Consider the following 25,207-nt stretch of genomic DNA (forward strand, 5'->3'; position numbering starts at 1 on the left):
TAGAGTGGATTTCTGATTAGTTTAAAGTGATCTTCATTGAAAAGAACAGTGCTTTTCTTTCAAAAATAAGGACATTCCAAAGTGACCCCAAACTTTTGAACGGTAGTGTACTAAAAATGTATATCTAAGATATTTGGTATACTCTATAAGGTGCCATAATGTTTCATGAAAAGTGATCGAAATTTTGTCATAAAAGTCATAAAATAGCAGCTTTTTCCAGAACTTTGAGCTCCTGGTGCCACCATTAAACTTTTGAATTGTGTCAAAATATTTCACCCAGTGTGTTTTCTTACCAAAAGGAACATAAAAACAAAAATGCATCATGATCGGAGGAACTTTTCATTTTTAGGGGGCAACTGATGCACCCTAATGTTGGTACAGAACTCATACACTGTAGCCTAGTTCGGAACACCCGCCTCCTGCGCTCTGATTGGCTCTCAGCTGTACTCGTAAGTAGCCCTCTGATTGGACAGTTCACCTGCTGATGGGATGAGCTGGGCTGGGCGTTTTCTGTCATCTGGCTGTTTTGAGCTCAGAGGGCTTTAAACCTGCAGCTCAGAGGAGCCGAGGAGTGCTGTTCATTTCTCCAGACTCTTCTCTGGATCTACTCAAGCTTTTATTCTAGTAGTCTGATGGGTTTCTAACCTCTTGGGTCCAGTCTTAACGCAGGTATTGTTCTGGAAACAGAGTAGCGGTTAGTAAACAGTGCATTTCGGGGTTAATGTTACAGTGTAACCTTTTCTCCACGTTCATTTCCACTAGAGGAACATCTTCAGTGAAATGTATCTGTTTTTCTGTCTGTTAGATTGGACTGATTGATGATGATGTTTGTTGTTTTGGCAGGGAAATGTGTGTGGTTTTGTACAGAGCTTGGCCTGCAAACACGCAGTGAAAAATAATGCCTTTGAGTTTCACTTAGGTTTCACACTGAGGAGTCTATCTGCAGGAGTGCACCATGTTCAGCTGGCTGGGAACAGACGACAGGAGAAAGAGAGATCCTGAGGTGTTCCACACTGTCAGTGAAGGACTCAAGAAGCTGTACAAAACCAAACTGCTTCCTTTAGAAGAGCACTACAAATTCCACGAGTTCCACTCACCGTCACTGGAGGATGCAGACTTTGACAACAAGCCCATGGTCCTACTGGTGGGACAATACTCCACTGGAAAGACCAGCTTCATACGGTAGGTCAGGAGACACTTCTTCTGACTCAGAATCTTATATTACTGTATAATCTCAGTGCAAATGCATGGGATTGGAAATGAGGAATCGTCATGATCCTGATGTTGATACTCTGCCCCACCTGCTTCTATAGACGTGCTGCCAAATGCCAGGCCACAACAAACAAATAACCCTGTATAGCTTTAAATAAAATGCATCTGGGGTATAATTTGTATTTGTGGATTTTTCTCAAGAGGCAGCACAAATAATTTGGTAATGAGAAGCTTTCTTAAGCCTTTTAAATTCTGGATTGCGTCTAGCATACAAATGAGATTTAGCACATGGCTGAGGGTTTGTTTGGCTTTTTTTTTTTTAGTTTACAAGAAAAATAAGAGCTGTTCCCATATGCGCTTAGAAGTAGAACTTTAAAACCATGTCATCATTCTGATTGTGGGGGGAGGAATAATTTAGAAATAAATAAGAAACCTAAGCCCCAAATACAAATGATTTACTACATCTACTGGTGACTGTTTATGTTTACAAATGATAGATATATGACCGTTTTTGTTGTTGTTGTTGCATTTAAGAGCTATTAAGAATTTCAGTGGACTTGTTTCAGTTATACTCACTGAAGTAGCATCATTTTGAAAATCCCCTATGTGAACCTTTTTTTGTGTGTGCGTGTTCTTTTGTATATCTAGTACATCATGAGCATATATAATATATTTAAAAAATAATTAATTCCACACTAGGGGATTGTAATGCATATTAGATGCTTGGGAATGTGATTTATCACAAAGCACTACAAATGTGCACTGAGCTTTCCTGAATAAAGTAAGCATCCCTGCTTTACTGTTATCGTACTTTCTTTGTCTGTGCTTCATTTAAGAAGATTCTGCTACATCCCATTTATCCTGATGTAATTAATCACTTCCCTTAGTGATCCTGAGTACATACTGTACATCTTCAACAATCGGGCAGTGGTGCAGACGGAGCATCCCTGTCACGTACAGCTGAGAATCAAACTTGCACATCATGGTATCGTTTACACCAAAAACAGCTTGGCTGTTGGAAAGAGGAAAAGAGTAACTGCTGTTTTAAAAAAAAAATCATACAAATAGCTAATTGTCTCTTGGTGTTTGGCTAAGAGCTGTCTGAGAGTGACGCAAGTGGTGCATGAGGAATGTGTAGAGGAGAATGAGGGCGAATTCCCCATGTTACAGTTAAATGGATTTGTGTCCTGACACCACAGATCATCCATGGACTTTAGCAGAATGGCCAAATGTGAAAAGTATTGCCAAGCTACAGGAGAAGCTCTCCAGGATGCTGGCATTTCTACAGTTCCATGTCTCTAGTATGCTCCAGAATATGTGGTACAGAAACTAAAGTGACAACCCAACAGAACACCATCTGATTTTCTGTAACTTGATCTGGTTAGAGCTGCTGTGTTATCGATTAGCCTTGAACCAAGCGTTTTCTTGCCAAGTGCTACTTAAACATAGATTTGCGTTGCATGAGGTCTAGCTTTTAAAGTGATGCTTCTTGCCTTGCTGGGACAGATTGCAGGGACACAGCTATTCTTTAGAGTGATTTCAAACACAGGCTCACTTGGCATTACTAGGTAAGGGGTCATTCTGATGAAATATAACCCTGTTACAACTCGGAGTCTAAAGATTTCACCAAAACCAGGGAATTTGACTGAGTTCATGTAACAATTTCATTTAAAGGGGAACTGAAGTCGTTTTTAAACTTGCTTTTATTTCTTAATTAATGTGTTATTCAATTATGTTTTCAGTTTTATTAACCTTATATTGTGACTCGTATTGGCATATTATTATATTACACTTATCGGCCTTTTTGTTTTTTAGCCATGTTGAATGTGGTTTGTATGGTCCACAGCAGGCGTCGCTTAGCCACGCAATCTTCACGAGACTTGTGCGAGACTTCAAACGTGACGTGTCAGCACCGCCATTTTGAAAACTGTTTACACAGAGGCCAGATCTCCATATCATTCCAATTTAGATTAATTTCAAGATTTGCCAGCTTCATCAGTGATGGAGATTATTCCATATGACTTCAAACGATTGGCTAAACGAAAAAAAAAAGCTTTCGGACACTAGTCTGTCTCGCTGGTATCTACGTCATTACTGTCACACAATTAAAACGTGCCAGATCAGGCGGCTGGTGGGTTTTCAAAATAATAAATACATATTATACTGAGCGCATTTCCCACATTAATCAATATAAGGTACCTGCATCTTTCAACTTTATTTTATTTTTTTAAATCAAGGCTGAATACTTTCTTCTTTGCTGCTGCCTGTTATTAAATCAAATTTGAGACTTTGATTTTTCAGCGTGACCACAATTGCATGATGGGATATATTGCTTTGGTTAGTGACAATCGGTTGTACACTACTTTTCATGATTCATTGTGGGATACTTTGAGTGCACTATATAGGATGCAAGTAATCCTCACTCAAGTTTTGGACAGCACTAAAAAATGGCATCCCCACTATATAGGGAGTGATTTTGGGTACAGGGAAAACTTCCGGCTTGATTACGTCAGCATTCAAAAGGGGGCACGTGCGTCTTTTGACAACGTTGGCAGATGTTGGTCGCTTTGATTGCCACTGTACGTTTTACTTCCGTCCTACGAAGTCTCACACAGGTCTCAGCGAGTCTTGTTTATGGCCATCGCTTTGCCATATGGACTGATATATATTACATAGCATATTTCAAACACTCATAACTTGCTATAGCAGTGACAAAATAGCTATCAAAAATACATTCCTGCATTTTATAAAATGAGAAATAGAATTTTGATGATAAATTTGCCTTCAGTTCCCCTTTAATGACTGTTATTTCAGTACTATAGGTTTTACACAGCTAGGCAGCCAGTTAACTGCTCAGTAAATTGATTTGCATTGCTAACAGTGGACATGAGTAGGCTTTCAGTATCTGTCATGATGTGTGTCGTAATATTCTAAGTAGCCAGTCCTGTCAAAATGTTTTCAGTAACGTTTGGGCATACATTACATTTAGCAGATGCTCTTATCCAAAGTGGCATGTACCATACCCAGAGCAGCCTGGGGAGCGGTTGGGTGCCTTGCTCAAGGGCAGTTCAGCCATTCGTGCTGATCCAGGGAATCAAACCAGCAACCTTTTGGTCCCAAAGCTGCTTCTCTAACAGGGTGAAGCCATGGCCAAGGTTAAGCATGTTAATTGGTCTGCTAGCTAATTTGTGGCTGGCTTATATTCCTGTTTGAGTGTGTTTGTGAATATGTTGTGCATGAAGAGTTGCATCGGAGTCCTCCTTAGTACTTGCACAGTGTGGATTTTTCCAGAAATTGGAAACCTGAATGAAAGTCTCAGATTTTACTGCAGAACGAAGGGCAATGAAGTTGCTGACTAGTACTGCTTCACTTTTGGGCTCTGAACTGCTGATATCATGCTATTAGGTATTCAAGTCAACTAGTGTTTTTTGGATGCCTTTTTGGTTGTTGCAGTGCTGCATTGGCATGATGCAGGTTATTGTAGGTTATTACAGGCAATATTAATCTAAAACTCTTAATACCCATGGAAAAAATGGTTGCAGCATCTTGTGATAATGTTTCAGTGTAGGCAGCTGGACACACTCCTTGATCAGTTAGTGTTTGTCTGAAGGCTGGTTCGCTCGCATTTGACACACTAGCTTTTCGTAGGATGGCACATGAGTCTGTCAGAGTGCCAGCCCCACTTGCCCATAAACGTGACACAAATACCCAAAATTGTAACCAGTCCCTAGCCAACAGTGTTTGCTGACATTCAGCACATGAAAAATGTTGCTTTGTGAGGTTGTCCTTTGCCTGCACCTGACTTATGGACTGGGTTAATATCCTTTTAATGATTTAACACTACGCTGAGTAACAGGTATTGTATATTTTGTAAGCCCTTACGGTTTTGTGTATCTCACCATAGATACCTGCTAGAACAGGATTTCCCAGGCATGCGGATTGGTCCAGAGCCAACCACAGACTCGTTTATTGCCGTAATGCATGGCGACATCGAAGGCTTGATCCCAGGAAACGCTCTGGTCGTGGATCCAAAGAAGCCTTTTCGTAAGCTGAATGCTTTTGGCAATGCATTCCTAAACAGGTCAGTATGATTTTACTATAAATCAAGAATGATGTATCTACATAATAATAACCTGTAGTTTTACACTGGATAGCTTTTTTTTTTTTTTTTTTTTTTTTTTTTTTAAATAAACATTTACAGCATATCAGTTTTATATACTAAAACTATTCTCTGTGGCATTGGATGGTACACACTAAGTGGATGACGTCTTTGTCTCTCTCGTAACATTCGCCGCAAAACATTGCTATATTAAAATCCTGTAAGAATTCTTGAAATGGATTTATTAGGCTTATAATAGGAAATGCTTGATATATTTGAATGTATTTCAGATATTTTCACTTGTTAAATTCTTGCATAGTTGCACCTTTTTATTTCATGCATTTTAACACAACTGGCCTTAATACATAATGAGTTGCTAGGTATTTAAAGATGCACAAAACTTAAAATTTGATGTGATGCAGTGGCATCTCGTAATACAGTAAAGTGATTTTCTTACATTACAAATTTCAATTGATTAAAACATTTCTTCATTTATCAAAATACAATAACTGAACCTGAGATGTGCAGCTTTCTGTAGTCCTCAACACCTTTTTTGAATCCTGAATTCGACACTACTGTATATTAATTTTAACTGTTTTCATCTAGTCATTTCAGATATGTTTGTTATATTAACAGCAGTGTAATTGGTACACTGTAAAGGTTCAGACCACACCTTGTTGGTAATCAGTGTTGTAACTTATTGGGAAGCAGGAGTGCTGTACTCCAGAACGCCACATCTTCAGGACTTTTTGGGGAACTCTTCCAGTTCCTGCTTGCTGCTAAAGACAGGAGCATAAATAAATAAAACCAACCCCACCCCATAGCCTTGTCTAATTTGAGGTAAAGAAGCAACTTTTTTCACTGTTTAAGTGTTAATTCGACCTAAAATACATGATGGCTGACTTTTTATTATGAAGTCTGTTAAATGTATTGTTCAAAGTACTTCGTATTAAGCATATCAGGTGACAATTCAATCCAAATTGCTTGAAACTGGTCTCATTGAATGCAGAACAACATACTTATTACAGAATTAAAATGCTTATCCATTCTTGAGATATTACAAATCAAAGATTGGGGGGAGAAAAAAGCCCTTAATTTTTAGAAAACTGTTGTAATATGTCTTCGGATAACACGGTCCAAAATGAACCTCGTTAACAAATGAGATCAAATGTTAAGACCCCCCCCCCGATATTTACATGGAAATTGGCAGGCACACAGATTGTTGTATACTGAATATGAAGTCTGAAAAATTAGTAAAAGCAAATTATGCTAATTAGATAAACATTAAATCGGTATACTCTCTTCAGAGTTTCACCAACTGGCTTTATTTGTGCAATATAAAGCTGATCTTAACTCCATTTATACGTCACAAAGAAGGAGAAATCAATGTGCAATATAAAATATGCATAAATAAGCATTGTCATTCACATCTACCGTTCTCCATCAAAATAAAGTGTGTTTCTACTCTTTGTACTCTGTAGGCCTTTATATTTCTAAGTAGGGCCTACTAGTGTTTATGTGAAAGAACAGAAATGATTTTGATTAATATTCACTGCTTTCAAGGCAAACCTCGAAAAAACTGTAAGATCCACATCCAATCAACAATTCCAATTAATTGAATTGAAGTAACATGTTTCTGGCTTTTTAAAATATCATTCCAACCACTAAGATCTCAATATTTTATCAAAACAACTAGTTATATTTTAAGTTATTTATGTGAATCAGTTTGATTTGAAAAAAGAAGTAGGTAAAGCTATTCAGTCTTCTGTGAATCATAACATTAAAACTAGTTGACGGAAAATTTTTGCTGAATACTTCATCAGAAACGGTGAGAGTGAGAGAACATCTCTATAAAAGTTATCTGATTTGATATTCACGAGTAATCCAGTCGGAAACCGATCAGGAGAGAGGGAGAGCCTGACTGCTTTCCCTTGACTCAAAAAGCTCCAGCAGTTTCCTGATGTCACACAAGCAGAGTTTTTACTCTGTTTTACCGACTTCAACCTGCTGTTACTCCCAAAGTACTGAACAGATTTAATGAGATTTCTTTGGAAAGCAGAGGTTATAAGCTTTTTAATGATAATATTCAAGAGTTAAGCAATGACTGATTTGAAAACTTAAATGAGCGTCTGCATGCACAATTTTCACAGCACAGCCAGCAAGTGTCTGATACGCCTACTCCTAATGAAATGATACACTATGCCATGTGGTTACACCACTGTGAATTGCATATTCTATAACTGGATTAAAATGTTAAATGAGTTCTCATAATACAGAGTTTGACACCTTTTAGGGAACCTCTAACAAGTAACATGGCTCCGTTTTTATAATTACATTTGTTCATTTGACAAGTGAGTTAAAGTTACAGTTCATGCAGCAGGCTGTTTCTTTAGTTCTGGGTAATCTCATGGTTGACAGACACCTGACTCCGAGTCAGTCAGCTATCTAAGCTCCGCATTCCTCCTCTGGTTGAAGTTCCATGCTTGGTTGTCTTCCTAGGCATCTATAAAACCTTCCACGTGGCGTGTTCTCCCTCACATTCTACTGCTTTATCCAGCAGTAAAGCAGCTCACATTCGTTCACTACACAAGAAACTGAAAAGCTTAAAATACTGACTTCATCTTGGCAAGTGAAGCGTGTTTAGAGCAGTTTGTCTGTGACGATGCTGTGATTAAGAGCTCTGACTAGTTCCAGAGCATCGCTGAAGATGTTTGACTGCGGACTATTTTTGCAGGTGCTGTCACTCAGCAAGTTGTACGCTTGCTCTTTCATGGGGTTGTAAATGTGGCATGGTATTTAGTTTATTGTACGGGGGGAAAAAACATTCCAGTAGAACAGTTTGACAGCATGAAGTTTGCTCATAATGTGTTGTCAAAAACATGATAAAGCTTTGACCTTTTTTGTGTTCAAAGAATAGTTTAAAAAATCATAAATTATTTGAAGACACTGCATGCAAATTCATACTGAACTGCAGTGTTTATAATATGAAGTGTTTGAGTAATTTATGCAGTTGCATTGGTTTTCAAATATATTTATAGACGTGCACTGTCTCTGACTCTGAAAATAGAAACAATCCTGCTGCTATGATGTATGCTTGTTGAGTTAAGTGAAGACACACAGCAATGTAAGGACTTGCTGGGTCATGTGTAGATCTTATTGTAGAGTAACACACATTACTCTTGGCTTATTGGTCAGCGGGTCCCCCCCCGGCTCGATTACATATGTACTGTAGGATTGAGCTTTTTTGAGATCATCTTAAGCATCATGAATAGTATATAATGTACACTGTATGAAGTAACATGGCAGGTGATGGAGTACACACAATCAGCAGTGTGGGGGGTTTTGTTTTTTTAATAAATTAATATAAACGTATTGGACATGGACTACTTCATGAGTAAAGTTTATACTCTTCATGACACGGGTAGACATGGCGGGCTCACAAAACTTCTCTCTGCATACGCAGTCAGGTTTGCAATTCACATGGTAATGCAATATAGTAAACCCTCCCCCCAAATGTGGTGGGTATATGGTAGAGTTGTGGTTTGGATAATTTGAACGAATCTTTATTTTAAATGTGAGCGCTAAATTAGACTTGCCCTGAGAGGCTACTGAAGACTAGCATAAACTTTACATTTTTCATCTGCCATTTTAAGGTTATTTACTCACTCCTCTACCACCAAGTCATGAAAAGTGAAATGTTTTTTAACTTCATGTCGTCTTATTGTGATCCTATGACCCAGCTGATTGTGTGTGCATGTAGGTTTGTGTGTGCCCAGCTCCCGAACCCTGTTCTGGAGAGCATCAGTGTGATTGATACTCCAGGAATCCTGTCTGGAGAAAAGCAAAGAATTAGCAGAGGTAACGCACTCTCACATTTAAAATGAGTAACTTGGTATCATTTATCTTCTTAACAGGGTTACATTTTCAGCAGACAGCACTCGGAATGAGGTTTTAGCGATGGCAGTACGAGTTGAATTTTTGTCGGGGTGTGTGTTAAATTATGTATAAAGGCCATCTTGCGTTGGAATCCCAATTATTCCACAGCCATCTGTGGCCGAGAGCCTCGGGAACAAACCTGGAATAGCATACTACTTTTATCTACTGTCGCTTGGAACAGGGCATCTGTGAGCTCATGTATGTGGAAGTAGGTAGATAGTGGCAGTTTTTTTTTTTTTTTTCTCTGAGCGTATTACACCACCCTGTGGTGCAGCATGAACAACAGTTTGAAGAAATTGGGTTGATGCATCTCATAGGAAGCATGTGTTAGCCTTCACCCTCCTGTTTGGTGGGTGGGAATTGGTAGGTGAACAACTTGGAGAGAAAATGGGGAGGGAGGGTAGGCCATCTTGAAGCACGTCTCTCTCGTGCGCTCCCTCATGTACTGTTTAGTCTGTGTTCCGTTGTTCTTAATCAATTTTGTTCTCCAACTAAATATTTTGAGCTTGCTTGTTTAAAAAAAAAATTATATCTCTGTACCAGATAGCTAGCATGCTAACATTAAAACCCACAAAACCTGACAGTTGGTTTTATGATTATTGACAGCTGTTCATTTGGCTCGACTTCTCTGGATCTATCTGTGCTAAGAGTTAAAAAAAAAAGTCATAGTTAAGGGGAGCTGCTGTAAGCAAATATGTGGGCTTAGACTGAGGCGTGAGGATTTGGTAGTAAAATTAGACTTCTCTTGCTGCTTCAGAATAAGATGATTGTTTAAATTTTGCAAGAAAAGCTACTACATAACCGGAATAAAAAACTTCCACAGCAGTAATATGATGCAACCAACCATATGTAAGCTACTATATAGGTACACTGCAACCCTGCTATAAGAAACTCTTTTTACTATGGACTTTCATATATAACAAATTTAGTTTGTTTCCCTTGCCTCCCGTGACTGAGATGGAGTCTCCACCCCCCCCAAAAAAAAAAAAAAATTGCTGTCATGTCCATGAGCATGCAGCAGATTTGAATGTGCATGCAGTGCAATTAAGACTACTTAATATGCACCTGTTCTGGATTAAAGCACAACCACAGCATGCGCTTATAAGGACTCTCTAAACACATAGACTTGGCAAAATATACGTGCTGTACGTATTGCCTTGAATTACCAAGCCTTATCTGTGTTTTGACTTTTGTTTTGTGTATTTGGACTCTGTCTCCACCATTCTGTTTGTGCCTCGCATGACCATTGCCTGTTTCAGGACCCTGCCTTTGTCTTTTTTTTTTTTTTTTTTTTAAACTCTTTGCCTGCCTGTTTGTAAATAAACACACTTCCTGCAATTGCATCAGTCATTCACCTGCTCTCATGACACACTGAGCCATGTGCTCCTCTTCCCACTAGAGACAATAATCAAGTCTGCAGTCAAGTTAGCAATAACTCCGTAATACAAAGGCTTAACGAGCCTGGTTTAGGTGCCGATAACTGAATTATTGAGAACATGATTAAAGTATTGATAGAGACAAAATAACTGCTGATGCCGCTAAACTTAATACCTAGTTAAGGTGTATGGTGGTGTTTTTAGACCCCAGCCCTGCGGCACAACATAAATTACCTCATTCATGAATTGCAACACATACTGTATATGAACTGAATGGTGAAGATTAAAAAAAAAAAAAAAGGTAGCGGGTCAGTGGGTGGACACTGGCAATGATACACCAGTAACCTCCATTTCCATAACAGACAAAGAAATAATTGCTTCATTTGATAATTTAGCTCGATCAATGAACTGCGATAGTGACTCAGAAGGAGACCTTCATGATTAAAAGACTGTGCCTAAAATTTTGCATATAATGTGAGCGTTTGGTGTGACAAGTGGGTCCATTTCAGTATTACGAGCTTTTCAGTATAGTGAACTGCTTGGATGTCCCCCAAGGAATTCGTTATAGTGGGGTTGCAGCGTACCTACTGTATGTTGTACCTTTACGGAACATTTTTCTGAGTATGCAATTGTTTCAGAAGAGCTGAAGAAAATTTTTTATTTATTTTTTTAAAAAGTGGTCAGTTTGCCATTCTTGCTTTTCATGTGTGGTGTGAAGACCTTCTCATTAACAGCTCAGTGTGAGGGTTGGATTTAGCAGTGCCTAATCAAACTCTGCTCTTCCATTTATGGCACTACTCACTGTGAAATGTCTCCTACATAAGAAGTAAAGGAAAGATTTATTCCCTTCACTGTAAGTGCCTTTCCTATCGTAAATGGGTGGAAACCCCAAATGTAACTTGGTGGCCTGCGACCAAAACATTTAGGATTTCAGTATGTCTTTTCGTTCAGTAGCTGCACTATCCTGAATGGATTCTTCATATAGTGGCTTCAAATTGCCTTATTAAGCTACATAATCTTAGTAATGTATAACAGACAAGCCAAGCTGACACAAGCTCCTTGTTCTTTCTCCTTTGTCGTTTCATGGTAATGTTCACAGGTGCTCAGTGAACTCCTATACATTTCACTATTTTATCCTGATTGAGCGGTTTGGTTTGTTTCTCTCCCACTGTCGACAGAGGCAACAGAGGATGTGTGTGTGGTTATAGCTGCCTGCATAAATTCCCATATGGAGGTATTGTAGATGGTGGCAAATTCTGAGTACTAACAGTCTCAGCTTGTTGCGCCACAAAAACCAATGCTCTGCCTTGTCATTCCTGACCAGTGTTGCCAGATTGGGCGGTTTTAAGTGCATTTTGGCGGGTTTTGAACATATTTTGGCTGGAAAACGTCAGCAGTATCTGGCAACGCTGTTCCTGACAGGCAAAAAAAAAAAAGGCGCTTGAAATTTAACCCATGAATCTCCTATCTTCCTCAGTGCAAAGCTCCTTTCCCAGTTTCACTTCTGTTCTTGTCTTGCCTGATGACATGATTTGTTTAGTTTTAGGTCTTGTCTTGTAAAGATGGAGAAATCTTCATTTCTACAACAATTGGTTTCTTTTCTCTCTGATTAATAGCTATTTTATAATGAGACCTAGGTAGTGGGTGAATATTGACCAATGATTGTGTATACGAGTGGACAAAATGGAGAAGTACACTTTTTTAAAAAATAATTTTGGTTAAGTTTTATGTAGCACCTTTTAACAATGGACGTTGTCACAAAGCAGATTTACAGAAATCCAGATATAAAATGTTTTTTAATTTATCCCTAATGAGCAAGCCGGAGATGATGGGGGGGCCCTGAGATGACATGAACCAGACTCAAAAAGGAACCAATCATCCATCCATCTGGGTGATGCTGGATAATCAGAGTGCTAATTGTGCTAACAAGAACTTGAGTATGTTCAACATTGGTTTTAACTTTTAAGTCTCTCATATCAAACTGAATCAGACTTGGTATAAACTGAAGTTTAGGCTATCAGAGGAAGAATTTTAGGCTGTCTCTGTTGTACCATTCACAGTAACCTCATGACAATCTTTAGGCTGTCCATGTTTGGCCATCCTCAGCAGCAGCACCAAGTGATTTTTACAGATGAGTAAGGCTTCAAGGAGAAGTGGGGCAATAGTATAGATCAGGCAGATCCAAAGAGCAGAAGGATCGCATTAACTCCAGCAAGACTAGCTGTAACAGCATAGCTAAATGGGAGAGCCAGGAGGTAACAGATATGAGGGCACCCTGAAACAGTCTTTACTTTGGGTAAATGTACAACAAAAGGATTCACTAAACAGCTACATTTTCAGCCTAGACTTAGACTGTGTCTGAGTCCTGAACATTACTTGGAACGATGCCTTATACCTGTGGGGCTTTATAAAAGAAGGCTCTGTTTCCTGCTGTAGCCTTCACTAGGTGCCAACAAAGAACTGGCACCTTTTGATTGATCATAAAAGGCCAAAAGTCCACTTGGGTGCACTGTGATCCGAGACCATTCAGTGCTTTATAGGTCAATCGTAGTATTTTTTAAAAATAAATGCAGGAGCCAGTGCAGTGTGAAGCAAGGATGTGACCATGTATTCTGGTTCTACTCAAGACTCTTGCTATTGCATTCTGAGCAAACTGGGGTTCTTTTTATGCACCTATTAGAACATCCAGATAGTAAGGCATTACAATAATCCAACATGGAGGTAACAAAAGCATGAACTAAATTTTTCTGCATTGTGTAGTTACATTTCTTGTCTTGGCAATATTTCTGAGAATGAACAAAACGCACCACTGAAAGACTAGAATTCTCAGTGGTGTTTAAAACTCCTCCTTCAGGCATGTGTACAATTGAACGCATGAAGTTCCATAGCGTTTTTCCTTGTGTCCAAAGGGGATAAAGGAGAGACTATCTAACCTTACCAAACTACACTGGCTGACTGACCTATATGACCTCAGCTAACAGTCAATAGGAAATCATGAAATTTAGCTAGTGTTCACTACCTTGGTTTATGCCATCACTTTATTTACTCATGTTGGTGTGCTAGTTATATCATCAGTATAAAGGCATCAGCTTGGACATTAAAATGAGGAACATCTCATCTCATTATCTGTAGCCGCTTTATCCTGTTCTACAGGGTCACAGGCAAGCTGGAGCCTATCCCAGCTGACTACGGGCGAAAGGCGGGGTACACCCTGGACAAGTCACCAGGTCGTCACAGGGCTGACACATAGACAACCATTCTCTCACACACATTCACACCTACGGTCAATTTAGAGTCACCACTTAACCTAACGCGCATGTCTTTGGACTGTGGGGGAAACCGGAGCACCCGGAGGAAACCTACGCGGACACGGGGAGAACATACAAACTCCGCGCAGAAAGGCCCTCGCCGGCCACGGGGCTCGAACCCAGGACCTTCTTGCTGTGAGGTGACAGAGCTAACCACTACACCACCGTGCCGCCCAATGAGGAACATATCGGGGGAAAAATTGCACATTTAATGTCTGTGAGAACAATTTACAGCAGAACTGTCCAGAGCTTCAGATGTGTGTTGGAGTGTGCCTTCAAGACTCAATTGTTAGTCAAATAACTTCTATAAAATGCGTTTATTATAAGAAATGTTGGGGGAGATATCAGAGTGAACTGAAGTTGCCAAAAATAATACCATTCTTAAACCATTTGGGGTGGTGTGACTTTTTTTTTTTTTTTTATTTGGCTCCTAATTGGGGAATGTGCGAGGTTAGAAACTACTATAGACTGTCTCTAGAGACAGTTTGACTTCTCTTTTAAATGTTATGCCATCCACCCATACATAGTCATTGGTGTTGACTAAGGTGGGGTTTACATTAGACCGTATCAGCGGATCATCAGATTAACGTTTTTAAAATAATTAATGTGCACACAGCAATGCCAATACACGATTCGCGTGCACACAGCAACGCCAATACACAGATACGCTCGGCTCTGCAGGCATCCTGCGCTCCAAATCACTCTGCCCTGAACAGCGAGTGCCCTCTGGAGGGTGCACACTCCGGCCCTGCGCAGCTCACAGAGCGCGCGAGTGAAGTGCACGAGCAGTGATTCGGGATTGAGCCGCTGTGTGTGAGATCTCGGTGCATATCGGGCATGCGCGTCACTTACCACTTGCAAGTGGAAGGATGGCAAGCCTAAAGACAATCTTAACTACACAATGGGCAGTATTTGCATCAGTATTTGCAGTATTTTCATACTTTTATACTCTTTAATGAAAGGTGATACAAGGCGGAAGTCCGCGCCGTTTTTCAGCAGTCGCGTCACATAACCAACGCCAGCGAATCAGGAAGGTGGATGTCAGAGTGACGTTGTCCAATGACGACGCCAGCTAGAGCTCAGCACAGCGTATCCAAGTATTCTCAATGTTTACACAGCACCGGACCAGACACTATCTGGATTGAATACGTGGACCCTGGCGGATTCCCGTTTCCCGGCGTTTCCAGGCGTTTTAATGTAAACGGACAGTGCATCCGCGAAGAAAACGAGACAGATACGGTCTAATGTAAACTTGGCCTAAGACTGTATTGAAGATAGTTGACTGTTTCACCATTAGTGTCTCACACAGAACTGTAGGCAATTATGGAGTTATTTCCTTGTGAAACTGCTAAATCAAAAAGTGTTTGTCTGTGAAGATTCTCAGTCATCCAGGTCATAGTAACTGTGGGTGGTAAGAGAGCAACTGGACTTGCTTGAAGATTCTTGAAGACGTTTCACCTCTCATCCGAAAGGCTTCTTCAGTTCTGTCTGACTAGTAGGGAGTATCAGGTATTTATCCTTTCATGGATGAAAAGCTCATCTAAGGTGTCGTTGAGTCATCCTGTTGGTGTGGGTCACTGGGGGCTGGATGTGAACGGCCTCGAGAGTTGTTAGGGTGATCAATGGAATGCTGATTCTCTCTGTCCTCCTGTGAGTCATTCAGTGTGTTTTACATGCACATCCAAATCGAGCTACTGTCGGTAATCGAGCTAAGGGTCCCAGCAGGGGTGCCAGAGAAATCCAATCCTACGTGCACACAAGGAAATCGAGCTATTGTGTGAGGTACATTGTGCACCCAAGCCACAGGTGGCGCTACACGCCCCATCGTGTTGGTACACTTCCGGTTGTCATGAAGAAGAGCTATTCAAGAGTATAAACAAAGTTATCAGTTCCGTGTTCACAAGAAGAACGAGGACAGCAACATCGAGATGTATATATTTCAACTCCTTAAGCTGAATGAGCATGAACTCTATCTCCTCATTGCTCCAGAAGTGCACGTTTCTACTACTGTTGTCATGCCGACCGAGACTGTTGTTTCCCGCTTGTGGTCTCGTCACTTCCGGAAGGGGTAGTGCTGAAGTAAGTAGCTCGACTACGTAGCTCGATAGGGTTTACATGCACTAAGTAGCTCGGCTACAATCGCATAATCTAGGTCGTGTAGCTCGATTACGAGAAATCCAGTTTGGTTCGATTTCAGCTGAGCTAAGGTGTTTCCATGGCATTTAGAACTTCGATTTCAGTCGAGCTATGGCAGAAATTCGATTTTCTCTATGTGCATGTAAACCCACTGACTGAAAACAGCTGGGTTTTGGTGTGCATTCAGTTGTCTGGGAAGTGTGCCAAGTACTGCATTGTAGGTAGCTGATTAATGATGCCTTAGACCCCCATCTCTGTTCAGTGATGGCTGTTCCAGGTTGACAAAATGGCTTCTTTAACTCCTCGCTCATACCAACGATCCTCTCTGGCTAAAATGCATACGTTGCAATCCTGAAATGAGTGTCCTTTGTTGTTAAGATGAAGGTAGACAGCAGAGTCCTGGCCTGAGGAACTGGCTCTCCTGTGTTGAGCCATACGCCTGTGAAGCGGTTGTTTTGTTTCCCCAATATATGAGTCTGTGCATTCCTCACTACACTGAATTGCATACACTACATTGTCCTGTTTGTGTCTGGCTATTCTGTCCTTAGGGTGGACCAGTTTCTGCTTCAGGGTGTTATTGGGTCTGAAATGTACCGGAATGTTGTGTTTTGTAGAAGATCCTCCTGAGTTTCTCAGACCAGAAATGTAGGGAATGGCAATGTTCTTGTGTTTGTTCCTGTTATCCTCCTTGTCCGTTATGTTCCTTTTTCTGCTCTTGAAGAAAGACCAGTTGGGATACCCGCAGTTCTGAAGTGCTTTCTTGATGTGATTCTGCTCCTTCTCTTTCCCTCTACCGTTGTAGGGATGTTCTGAGCCCTGTGTTGCAAGGTAGTCCGACAGAACTGAAGAAGCCTTTCGGATGAGAGGTTAAACGTCTTCAAGAATCTTCAAGCAAGTCCAGTTGCTCTCTTTTACCACCCACAATCAAAAAGTATTCTAGCTGGCATGGGATTCCCCTGGGGAAAATGGCTGTGCTTTCCATATTCCATGCCTCTGTTTTTTGAAATAGTAACACACTAATCATTCAGCAAACAGCCATGAGGAAATTGCCCCCTCTTTTTTTTTTTTTTTTTTGGGGGGGGGGGGGCTTGCATTGTCACATTGCTGGTGGGTGGATATGCATCAGAGAGAGAGCGAGGGGTATGTGTAAGTAATTTCCAGCAGTCTGTGGCCAGGATTTTACAGGAGACACTCTGGTGCTGAGTCATGCAGCTAGCATTCAGCTCAATACATATAAAACCTTAGCAGTAGAGATTCTCAGTTATATCCTTTTTACACTGCAGACCTTTTTGCTCTTGATTTTAGGACGGTGTACTAGGTGCTCTAGTCATGGTAAAAAGTTTTATTATATCATAATATGGAGTGGGATGAAGACTACAGCTCAAACTGTAGAAGCGATTGCATCCTGGAAGACCTCTATATCATCACACAGCCTGAATGCCTTTTATCCACCCTGTTATCAAAGCTCTTGGAGCACTTCTGGGATTCTCTCAGACCAGTACAGTGCCTAATAAGGCCATAACTTTTTCCTGCCTTTCAGCTGACTCACTAGACCATGCTTGTTTTGGGGGTGGGAGAGAAGGTTCCTAGTTATGGACTTTGTAGTCCATTGATTTCACACTATGCTTCTGCGTCTTCCAGGCTATGACTTTGCTGCCGTGCTGGAATGGTTCGCTGAGCGCGTGGATCGCATCATCCTTCTATTTGATGCCCACAAGCTTGACATCTCTGATGAGTTCTCAGAGGTGATAAAGGCCCTGAAGAACCATGAGGACAAGATCCGTGTGGTACTTAACAAGGCAGACCAGATTGAGACTCAGCAGTTGATGCGCGTCTATGGTGCCCTCATGTGGTCACTGGGGAAGATTGTCAACACACCTGAAGTGATCCGGGTCTACATTGGCTCCTTCTGGTCACACCCATTGCTCATCCCTGACAATCGCAAGCTGTTTGAAGCCGAGGAGCAAGATCTGTTCAAAGACATCCAGTCGCTGCCACGCAATGCTGCTCTCCGCAAACTGAATGATCTCATTAAGAGGGCCAGACTTGCTAAGGTAACACTCAGGAAAGGTACTGGTGCCTTTTTTTTTTTTTAATTTAAAAGTTTGAGTAATGTGGTGTAGTTTCGTGTTGCACAATAAAAATCCTCCCTAGACAACATTTCTGTACTATAATTTTCAGTGAACTAACATTTTAGTTCTGTTTCAAGCCTGAGTTACATTAGTGTTTTAAAAAAAAAAGTGCCATGGGTTAAAAAAAAAATCTGCATTGAGTCACTGAAAGCTGGTGGTTACTGTGGAAGTGACAGGACTACAGAATATGCTATTGAAATCAGTTTTTGTCCTGCGGCACTAGGATTTGGTGCCTTCATATTTTAGAGAAAAATCAGAGTACACATTTTGTTGGGGAAAGTGAGCAATTTTTAAATAATGCCAAAGTACAACAATGTGATACAGCAAGACCTTGTCTGTATCTACAGTATCTCCATGGTGATTGGTACCCCTTGTAAAGATTGGTTAATAAAAAAAAAAGTCTGGGGGGAATCTACCTCTTTGTGAAGTTGCTTCATCGGACATTGGGGGGGGAAGGGGAAAAACCCAACTGTTAATTTAAATTAATTTATTCAGAGGAAAAACAAATCCATCAAATTTTCTTCAAGAAAAACACATGTGCCACTATTCTTGGCACTCCTGGAAATTATAGTGAACACAATGTAGTAAATGAAGTATGTTTTCCATTAACTTTTTTTTTTTTTTTTAAATTAAATGGCCCATTTCTACTATTGGGACAATAATGAAAAGGTGGACACCAACTGGAACTGTTACAAACTTGCCTGAAAGAGGACCCAGTTTATTTTGCCCCATGTACAGTGTGGAAGAGGGTAAGTCAGGCAAAAAAAAAAAAGGATCACTGTTGGTGAATTACAAGGAAAAAGTAAAATCTTGGTTTCCAAATTGCCAATGCCACCTCCTTGCCAATGGATTATTTAGAAGGTTTGGCAGAAAAACTTTTTCTGTCAGTTAACCAAAAACATAAGCAAGTGAAGTTTATGAAATGTTACTACAACTTTGACTGGAACCATGTTCTCTGGTTTGATGTAACAAAAATGGAGCTTTTTGGCAATAAATACTCAAGTTATTGGGGGTGTTTTTTTTTTTTTTTTTTTTTTTTTTTTTTTTTTATTAATAAACTTCTTTTTATTTTTTTAAAAGATGGCTGTAATGAAAAGAACCCTATTCCAACTGTAAAAATGTGGTGGAAGTGCTTTTGATGTTTTGGGGCTGGTTTTTCCCACCAAAGGCCCTGGAAACCTTGTACATGGCATAATGGACTCCATGAAATACCTGGACATTTTAAATAAAAATCTGGCTGCCTCTGCCAGGAAACTAAAGCCAGGTTGTCATTGGATCTTCCAGCAGGTCAATGATCTGCCATGGCCATCTCAGTCCCCTGACCTGAACCCCTCTGAGAACCTGTGGGGTGAGCTGAAGAGCAGAGTGCACAAGAGAGGGCCTAGGACCCTGGATGATTTGGAGAGATTGTGTAAAGAGGAATGGTCTCGGATGCCCTGCTCTGTATTCTCCGACATTATAAAATGTTGTAGGAGAAGACTCTGTGCTATTTTACTGGCAAAGAGAGATTGTACAAAGTATTAAATGCAGGTGTTCCAATAATAGTGGTATGTGTTTTATTGATGAAGGATTTGTTCTCTGAATACATTATTAAAATTAAAGGTTGGCTTTCTCATTTGTTCAATGTGAAATGAAGTTTCAGCCCCAAAAGGTGGATTTTTTTTTTTCTAACCCTTGTTAATATTTCCAGTGGATGCCATTAATCATGGAAGGCACTATTAATGAATCCTAGTCTACTGACATAACCTTTTCTTATATCTGCAGTTAAATGAACCTTGCTTGTGTAATTTACTCAGTGCAGTAGCTTGGTAGTGAATCTGCATGTTTTATACTGTATAGTATGTTCTCTGGAGCACTCTGTATTCTTTAGTATAGCTTGGTTTGTTGTGACTCTCACAGCTAGCTAAAGGTTTCTTGTCATTTGATCCCTCGTACACTCCACATTATTAATGTGGTGAAAGGTGAACAGAGAACCATTGATTTTTTTTTTCTCTCTTTCATAATATAGTATGACTGCATCTGTCTGTTGATGGCTAGCCATTCTATGGACCTTATGCTAAAGCTTATCTACAGTGATTTTTATTTCTTTATTGCACCAAAGATAGAAGTAGACAAATGCTTAGCCCCACAATGAATCTTTACATTATGTACTTTTATTATTGGGACAAGTAGTTTCAGGGTACTGAGTGGCAAATTTTTATTTTTCCATTAAATTGGCAAAACAGTAACAAGTTCCTCAGTCAAAAATGTAATACAGGAGAGTCTGGGTAACATGCTATTTCAAAGATGACTAGAGTGCCTCTATGTATGAAAGCTTTGGTTAGGTCACTGGTGCTTGTAAAGAACTGTACTGATTATTATATCTTGGTGACAGGCATGAGACTGGTTCTCTTGAAAGTGAACCTCAAAGTTAACCTTCAGTTTCGCATGCAACATACGAGAACACTCTTCCCCTGCTGTCATCAAAATGAGGTCCTGTATCTTTTGGCCTGTGTCCAGCGTCTCCTCGGTGTTAATATTGTAACCTGTGGAGGCTATATTCGGTATCCGTGTTCAACCACTGTTTTGTTTCCTTCCTCTTCACCACATTGTAGTGGACACGCTGGGTCTTGTAGTGGCTAAAATATTATTTTCTGGAAAACCAATTAACAAGCAATATTGCTTATTTCATTGCAGCATAGTTCTAATTATATCTGACTTATCCAATGTAACCACTCATTTAAGGTCAGACCCTTCTTGGTGGAAACCTTATGATTTTTGCAGGTCCATGCCTACATCATCAGTTCTTTGAAGAAAGAAATGCCCTCAGTCTTTGGGAAAGATAACAAAAAGAAGGAACTGATCAACAGCTTGGGAGAGATCTACAGTCGGATTGAGAGAGAGCATCAGATTTCTCCTGGAGATTTCCCCAATTTAAAAAGAATGCAGGTAATTTATTTATTATTATTTTATTTTTAAATCTGCTTTTTGCACAAATTTACAAGAAACACTGCTGTAGCCCTTATTACAGAGCAAGGAACAGTTTAACTATGATATACCGGTCATTAAATAGAAATTTTATTAAATGTAGCACTAATCCTAGTTACCACATGCACTATAAACGTATAGAAGGTTTAGTGTGAATTTGTGCAGATGTTTTAGCACCTTTTCTTAACTGTGTGTAAACCTGGAAAAAAACATCGGCAGTCAAAATTCCATTAAACTAAATGCAAATTAATAAATGGGTCTTTATTTTAACCAATCACATTTTTTTTTTTTTCTCCCTTTCAGTGAAATCTGAATGGGATTTTAAAATGTCATTTTCTCACTTTTCACTGGGGGAAACATACTTTTTCAGAATATGTAGTAAATGTTAATTTCACCACATGAAGGGGTTTCCCAGGCCTCCAGAACATGGTCCACTGTTTTGTGCATGCTGTCCTAGCATTTATTCCAAACGTATGGTCATTTTGGCCTGCTGGGATTAATTGGATGCAGATTGTTTGTTTTCAGTTCATTTGGGGTGTCCGGGAGGGGAAATGTTTCCAATTATTTTGGGTCTGTATGCACTGACCTTGTTAGAGACCTCAAAACCACAGGCTGTTTAAAAAGACCCCAAAGCAATGCATGATTCTTAAACCATATGCAGATATACAGTGGTATAAAATATTGCACCTCTGTGGTGACGTATCCTGCTACAGGGTCTCTGTATTGATTTTGCAAAACAGTTGTGAGGCATGAGCTATGTAGAAACCTAAAGTTTCTCTGAACAGGAACAGCTGCAAGCCCATGACCTGAACAAGTTTCAGCCACTAAAGCCAAAGCTTCTTGACACGGTGGACGACATGCTGGCTCATGATATTGCCCAACTGATGGTACTGGTGCGCCAAGAGGAAACACAGAAACCTGGCCAGGTGGTAAAGGGCGGTGCGTTTGAGGGCACCATGAATGGGCCATTTGGCCACGGATATGGCGAAGGTGCTGGTGAAGGTATTGATGAGCTTGAGTGGGTGGTTGCACGTGATAAACCTATGTACGACGAGATCTTTTACACACTTTCACCTGTCAACGGGAAAGTGACTGGTGCAAATGCCAAGAAAGAGATGGTCAAGTCAAAGCTGCCCAACACTGTGCTAGGCAAGATATGGAAGCTGGCTGACATTGACAAGGACGGCATGCTGGACGATGAAGAGTTTGCCCTGGCCAACCACCTCATCAAGGTCAAACTCGAAGGGCATGAGCTTCCTAGTGAGCTTCCATCCCATCTAGTACCTCCTTCAAAGAGAAAAATACCGGAGTAATTTGAGTTATATTTAGGAAAAGTGGCTATTAGGACTTCATTTCATGGACACTGTATGGACAATTAACAATGAACATGATTATATAAATAAAATGCAAGTAACTGACTGCTCTGACTTTTTCCCTAGATATGTGGATTTGAAGTTTGTTGGATATGTGCATGGTTTTTAAAGAAATGAGAAGTACACAATTTTCCAGAATGACCTACACATCCACAGTTACACTGAGACCCAGCTTTACACTGAAATGATAATTACTACAGATTTCCAACATTTCTCATGTTAATCAGTACGCATGTGTGGTCTCTTCCCCCCCCCCCCCCCCCCATTTTAATTTCAAGCCATTGTGCAGTATATCAGTATTAGAGAAATCATGTCTTAACAACAAAAGAGATTAACATCCTTAGTCTTAATTACTTTCACAGTAGTTATCCTAAATATAACGGCAAATATTAATCATTCTTTTTCTAAGTATATGTACTTCTTGTGAAGGTGGCATCATAATAAATGCAAGCCCTTTCTAGCCTGACCAAGTGACTGTTAACAATGTGTGTTGTGGCGATTATATGAACGTTGATTATTCGACTCGTGTATGGATGGACCTGTAGTGATGGCAACCTTGTCCAATAGTGTACTGTACATGTTAATCCCTGTTAATGTTAACTTGATGTATTTAAAATACTTACTTGATTCCTGTTTTAAAAATAGATTTAAAAATAAGTGAGGCAGCACTAACATTTATATTTGACTGCTTTAACATTTTTTTCCATTTAACTGGAAGGTTGTGCATTCATATCACTATTTTGTCAGTACTCATCATACTGCAACAGTTCATGAGCGTTTGTCTGTGCATCCTTGAAAGTTATCGGCGTGTAATAGTTTACTGTGAGCTAACTGAGCACTGAAATGGAACTGATGTATTTAGTCAGTGGCGCACTTGTTAACCACTGAGCCTCATCTGCTCAGACAAGTCAGAAAAGTTTTTAAATAAAGGTAAGCATAATGCTTGACAATGATTACTACCACAGGCCTATAATTTAGGGTCAAATAATCAAAAAATAAATTGCACCCTGTTTCAGTTTCCTGTATTTGATATATGCTGGTGTGCTTGACAACCTTTTGTCATCAGAGTGAATAAACTGTGTATCAATGCACACTGATGTTGTAGTGTGATATTTTCTGACTATCAAACAGGCAAAGTTGTGAAAGAAAACAGAACAAAGGACGTGAAGGACCACCAGGGCAGTTTCCTTCAGAACCTATAAAATATTAAGGTTTGCTTATTTCCTTGCCAAGTACCAATAGTGAAATTGTCACCATTTTAGTGATGCAAAAAATGGTCCTGGTGTCTGGCTATCCTCCACTCAGTGCTAGAACCACAGTTATGTTACAGTATTCCATGCTACATGTATATTAACATTTACAGCATTCATCAGTAGAAGTCCCCATGCAGAAGTGTACAGAATCGTCCCGTCCCCCCCCCCGTGTCTATCAAACATCCTCCAGCTACTTCGTGAGGTTAAGGATGGAGCTTACCATCGAAGAGGCTAGAACAAAATACGAGGCAGGCATTTTTTTTAAAAATTGGTGAAGTGGTAGTTCATTTGAAAATCACCAGTAACTGGTGGCATCATTCCACCATCTTGGTACAGGAATGGTGGATGCATGTCTTCCATGTATCTTCAGGAATTGCTGGATTGTGAAGTGAGTTTTGTTTTCCCTTTATTAAAGATGCAAGCAGGCACAAACTTGGAGAGAAGGTGGTTTTATTGAAGCTTTATGTTCGTACACAGGTGGTGTTCTGGCCGAGTGCTAGCTCACTCTTGCTGCTTCCAAGCTTCTCCCAAGAAGAGTTTCTCAACATTTTAAACCTTGGTTTCACACACCAAGTCATAATAAAGCTGAATATGTTACTGTGGGCTTCTGAGGCCTTAAACATACACTATCTTTCACAAGCAGAGACCTAAAATAATGATCTAAGAAAGCCCTCTTAAGCATTCTTCACTCTCCCCTTTTTGATTAAAAAGTAATTAATAATCAAAACAGAAATAAGTGTGTGGTTTTTTTTTTTTTAAATACACACAGGCATTTGAGAACGTAGCTCTCCTTTCATTACTGGTTATCTGCAAGACCCACAGAAATGCACATTAATAGACAGTCATTATTTAGACACAGGTGTAACTCATGTTACCTGCTGGTTTAACCAACGTTTGACCACACCCTTGTCCCACATACCCCCACCGCCCGACTCGAGCTGGGGAGCAGTCTGGCCTGCAGCTGACCCCCCTTGCTAGGAGAGGTAATCCGCCACCACCATCTGCACCCCCGGCCTGTGGACTACTTCAAACTTAAAGGGCTTAAGGGCCAGATACCAATGAGTGCATGTTGGCATTCTTCATGCGGTGGAGCCACTGGAGCAGGGTGTAGTCTGAACAGAGGGTGAAAGGGTATCGTAGCAGGTAGTACTGGAGAGTGAAGAATGCCCACTTGATGGCCAAACACTCCTCAATGGTACTGTACTTTGACTCTTGCATCAACAGCTTGTGGCTGATGTACAGCACCTGGTGCTTCTCCCCCTCAAAACTGCCCTCAGCCCTCCATCCAACATGTGGGTCTGTGAAACAAAAGGGAGAGAAAAGTCAGGAGAATGCAACAGCAGGCCCCCATGCAAAATTGCTTTATCCTGCACAAAAGCCTATTTGCACATCTCCATCCACTGGACCGGATCTGG

General features: G+C 40.3%; 1 protein-coding gene across 2 annotated transcripts; it reads left to right on the top strand.

The window, feature by feature from the left end:
• The first annotated feature begins 508 nt into the window (after positions 1–508).
• On the top strand, positions 509–23,630 carry ehd3 (EH-domain containing 3). 2 transcript variants are annotated; one of them, XM_060914209.1, is made up of 7 exons: positions 509–669; positions 920–1,182; positions 5,117–5,293; positions 9,072–9,169; positions 17,709–18,121; positions 20,963–21,127; positions 21,952–23,630. In XM_060914209.1, exons 2-7 carry the CDS (start codon positions 956–958, stop codon positions 22,477–22,479), a joined length of 1,608 nt encoding a protein of 535 aa, XP_060770192.1. In that variant the 5' UTR covers positions 509–669; positions 920–955; the 3' UTR covers positions 22,480–23,630. The 2 variants fall into 2 exon arrangements, with proteins under 2 accessions (XP_060770192.1, XP_060770194.1); XM_060914211.1 differs by having other exon boundaries at positions 947–1,182.
• Positions 23,631–25,207: the final 1,577 nt, after the last annotated feature.

The sequence above is a fragment of the Neoarius graeffei genome, chromosome 2 (assembly GCF_027579695.1).
Source record: "Neoarius graeffei isolate fNeoGra1 chromosome 2, fNeoGra1.pri, whole genome shotgun sequence".
Lineage (NCBI taxonomy): Eukaryota > Metazoa > Chordata > Actinopteri > Siluriformes > Ariidae > Neoarius > Neoarius graeffei.

Bases quoted from the DNA above. Each gene is read 5' to 3' on its own strand.
- ehd3 (XM_060914209.1), top strand. From the start codon at position 956: ATGTTCAGCTGGCTGGGAACAGACGACAGGAGAAAGAGAGATCCTGAG. The intron at 18,122-20,962 runs GTAACACTCAGG...TGATTTTTGCAG, and splicing joins AGAGGGCCAGACTTGCTAAG to GTCCATGCCTACATCATCAG. The intron at 21,128-21,951 runs GTAATTTATTTA...TTCTCTGAACAG, and splicing joins CCAATTTAAAAAGAATGCAG to GAACAGCTGCAAGCCCATGA.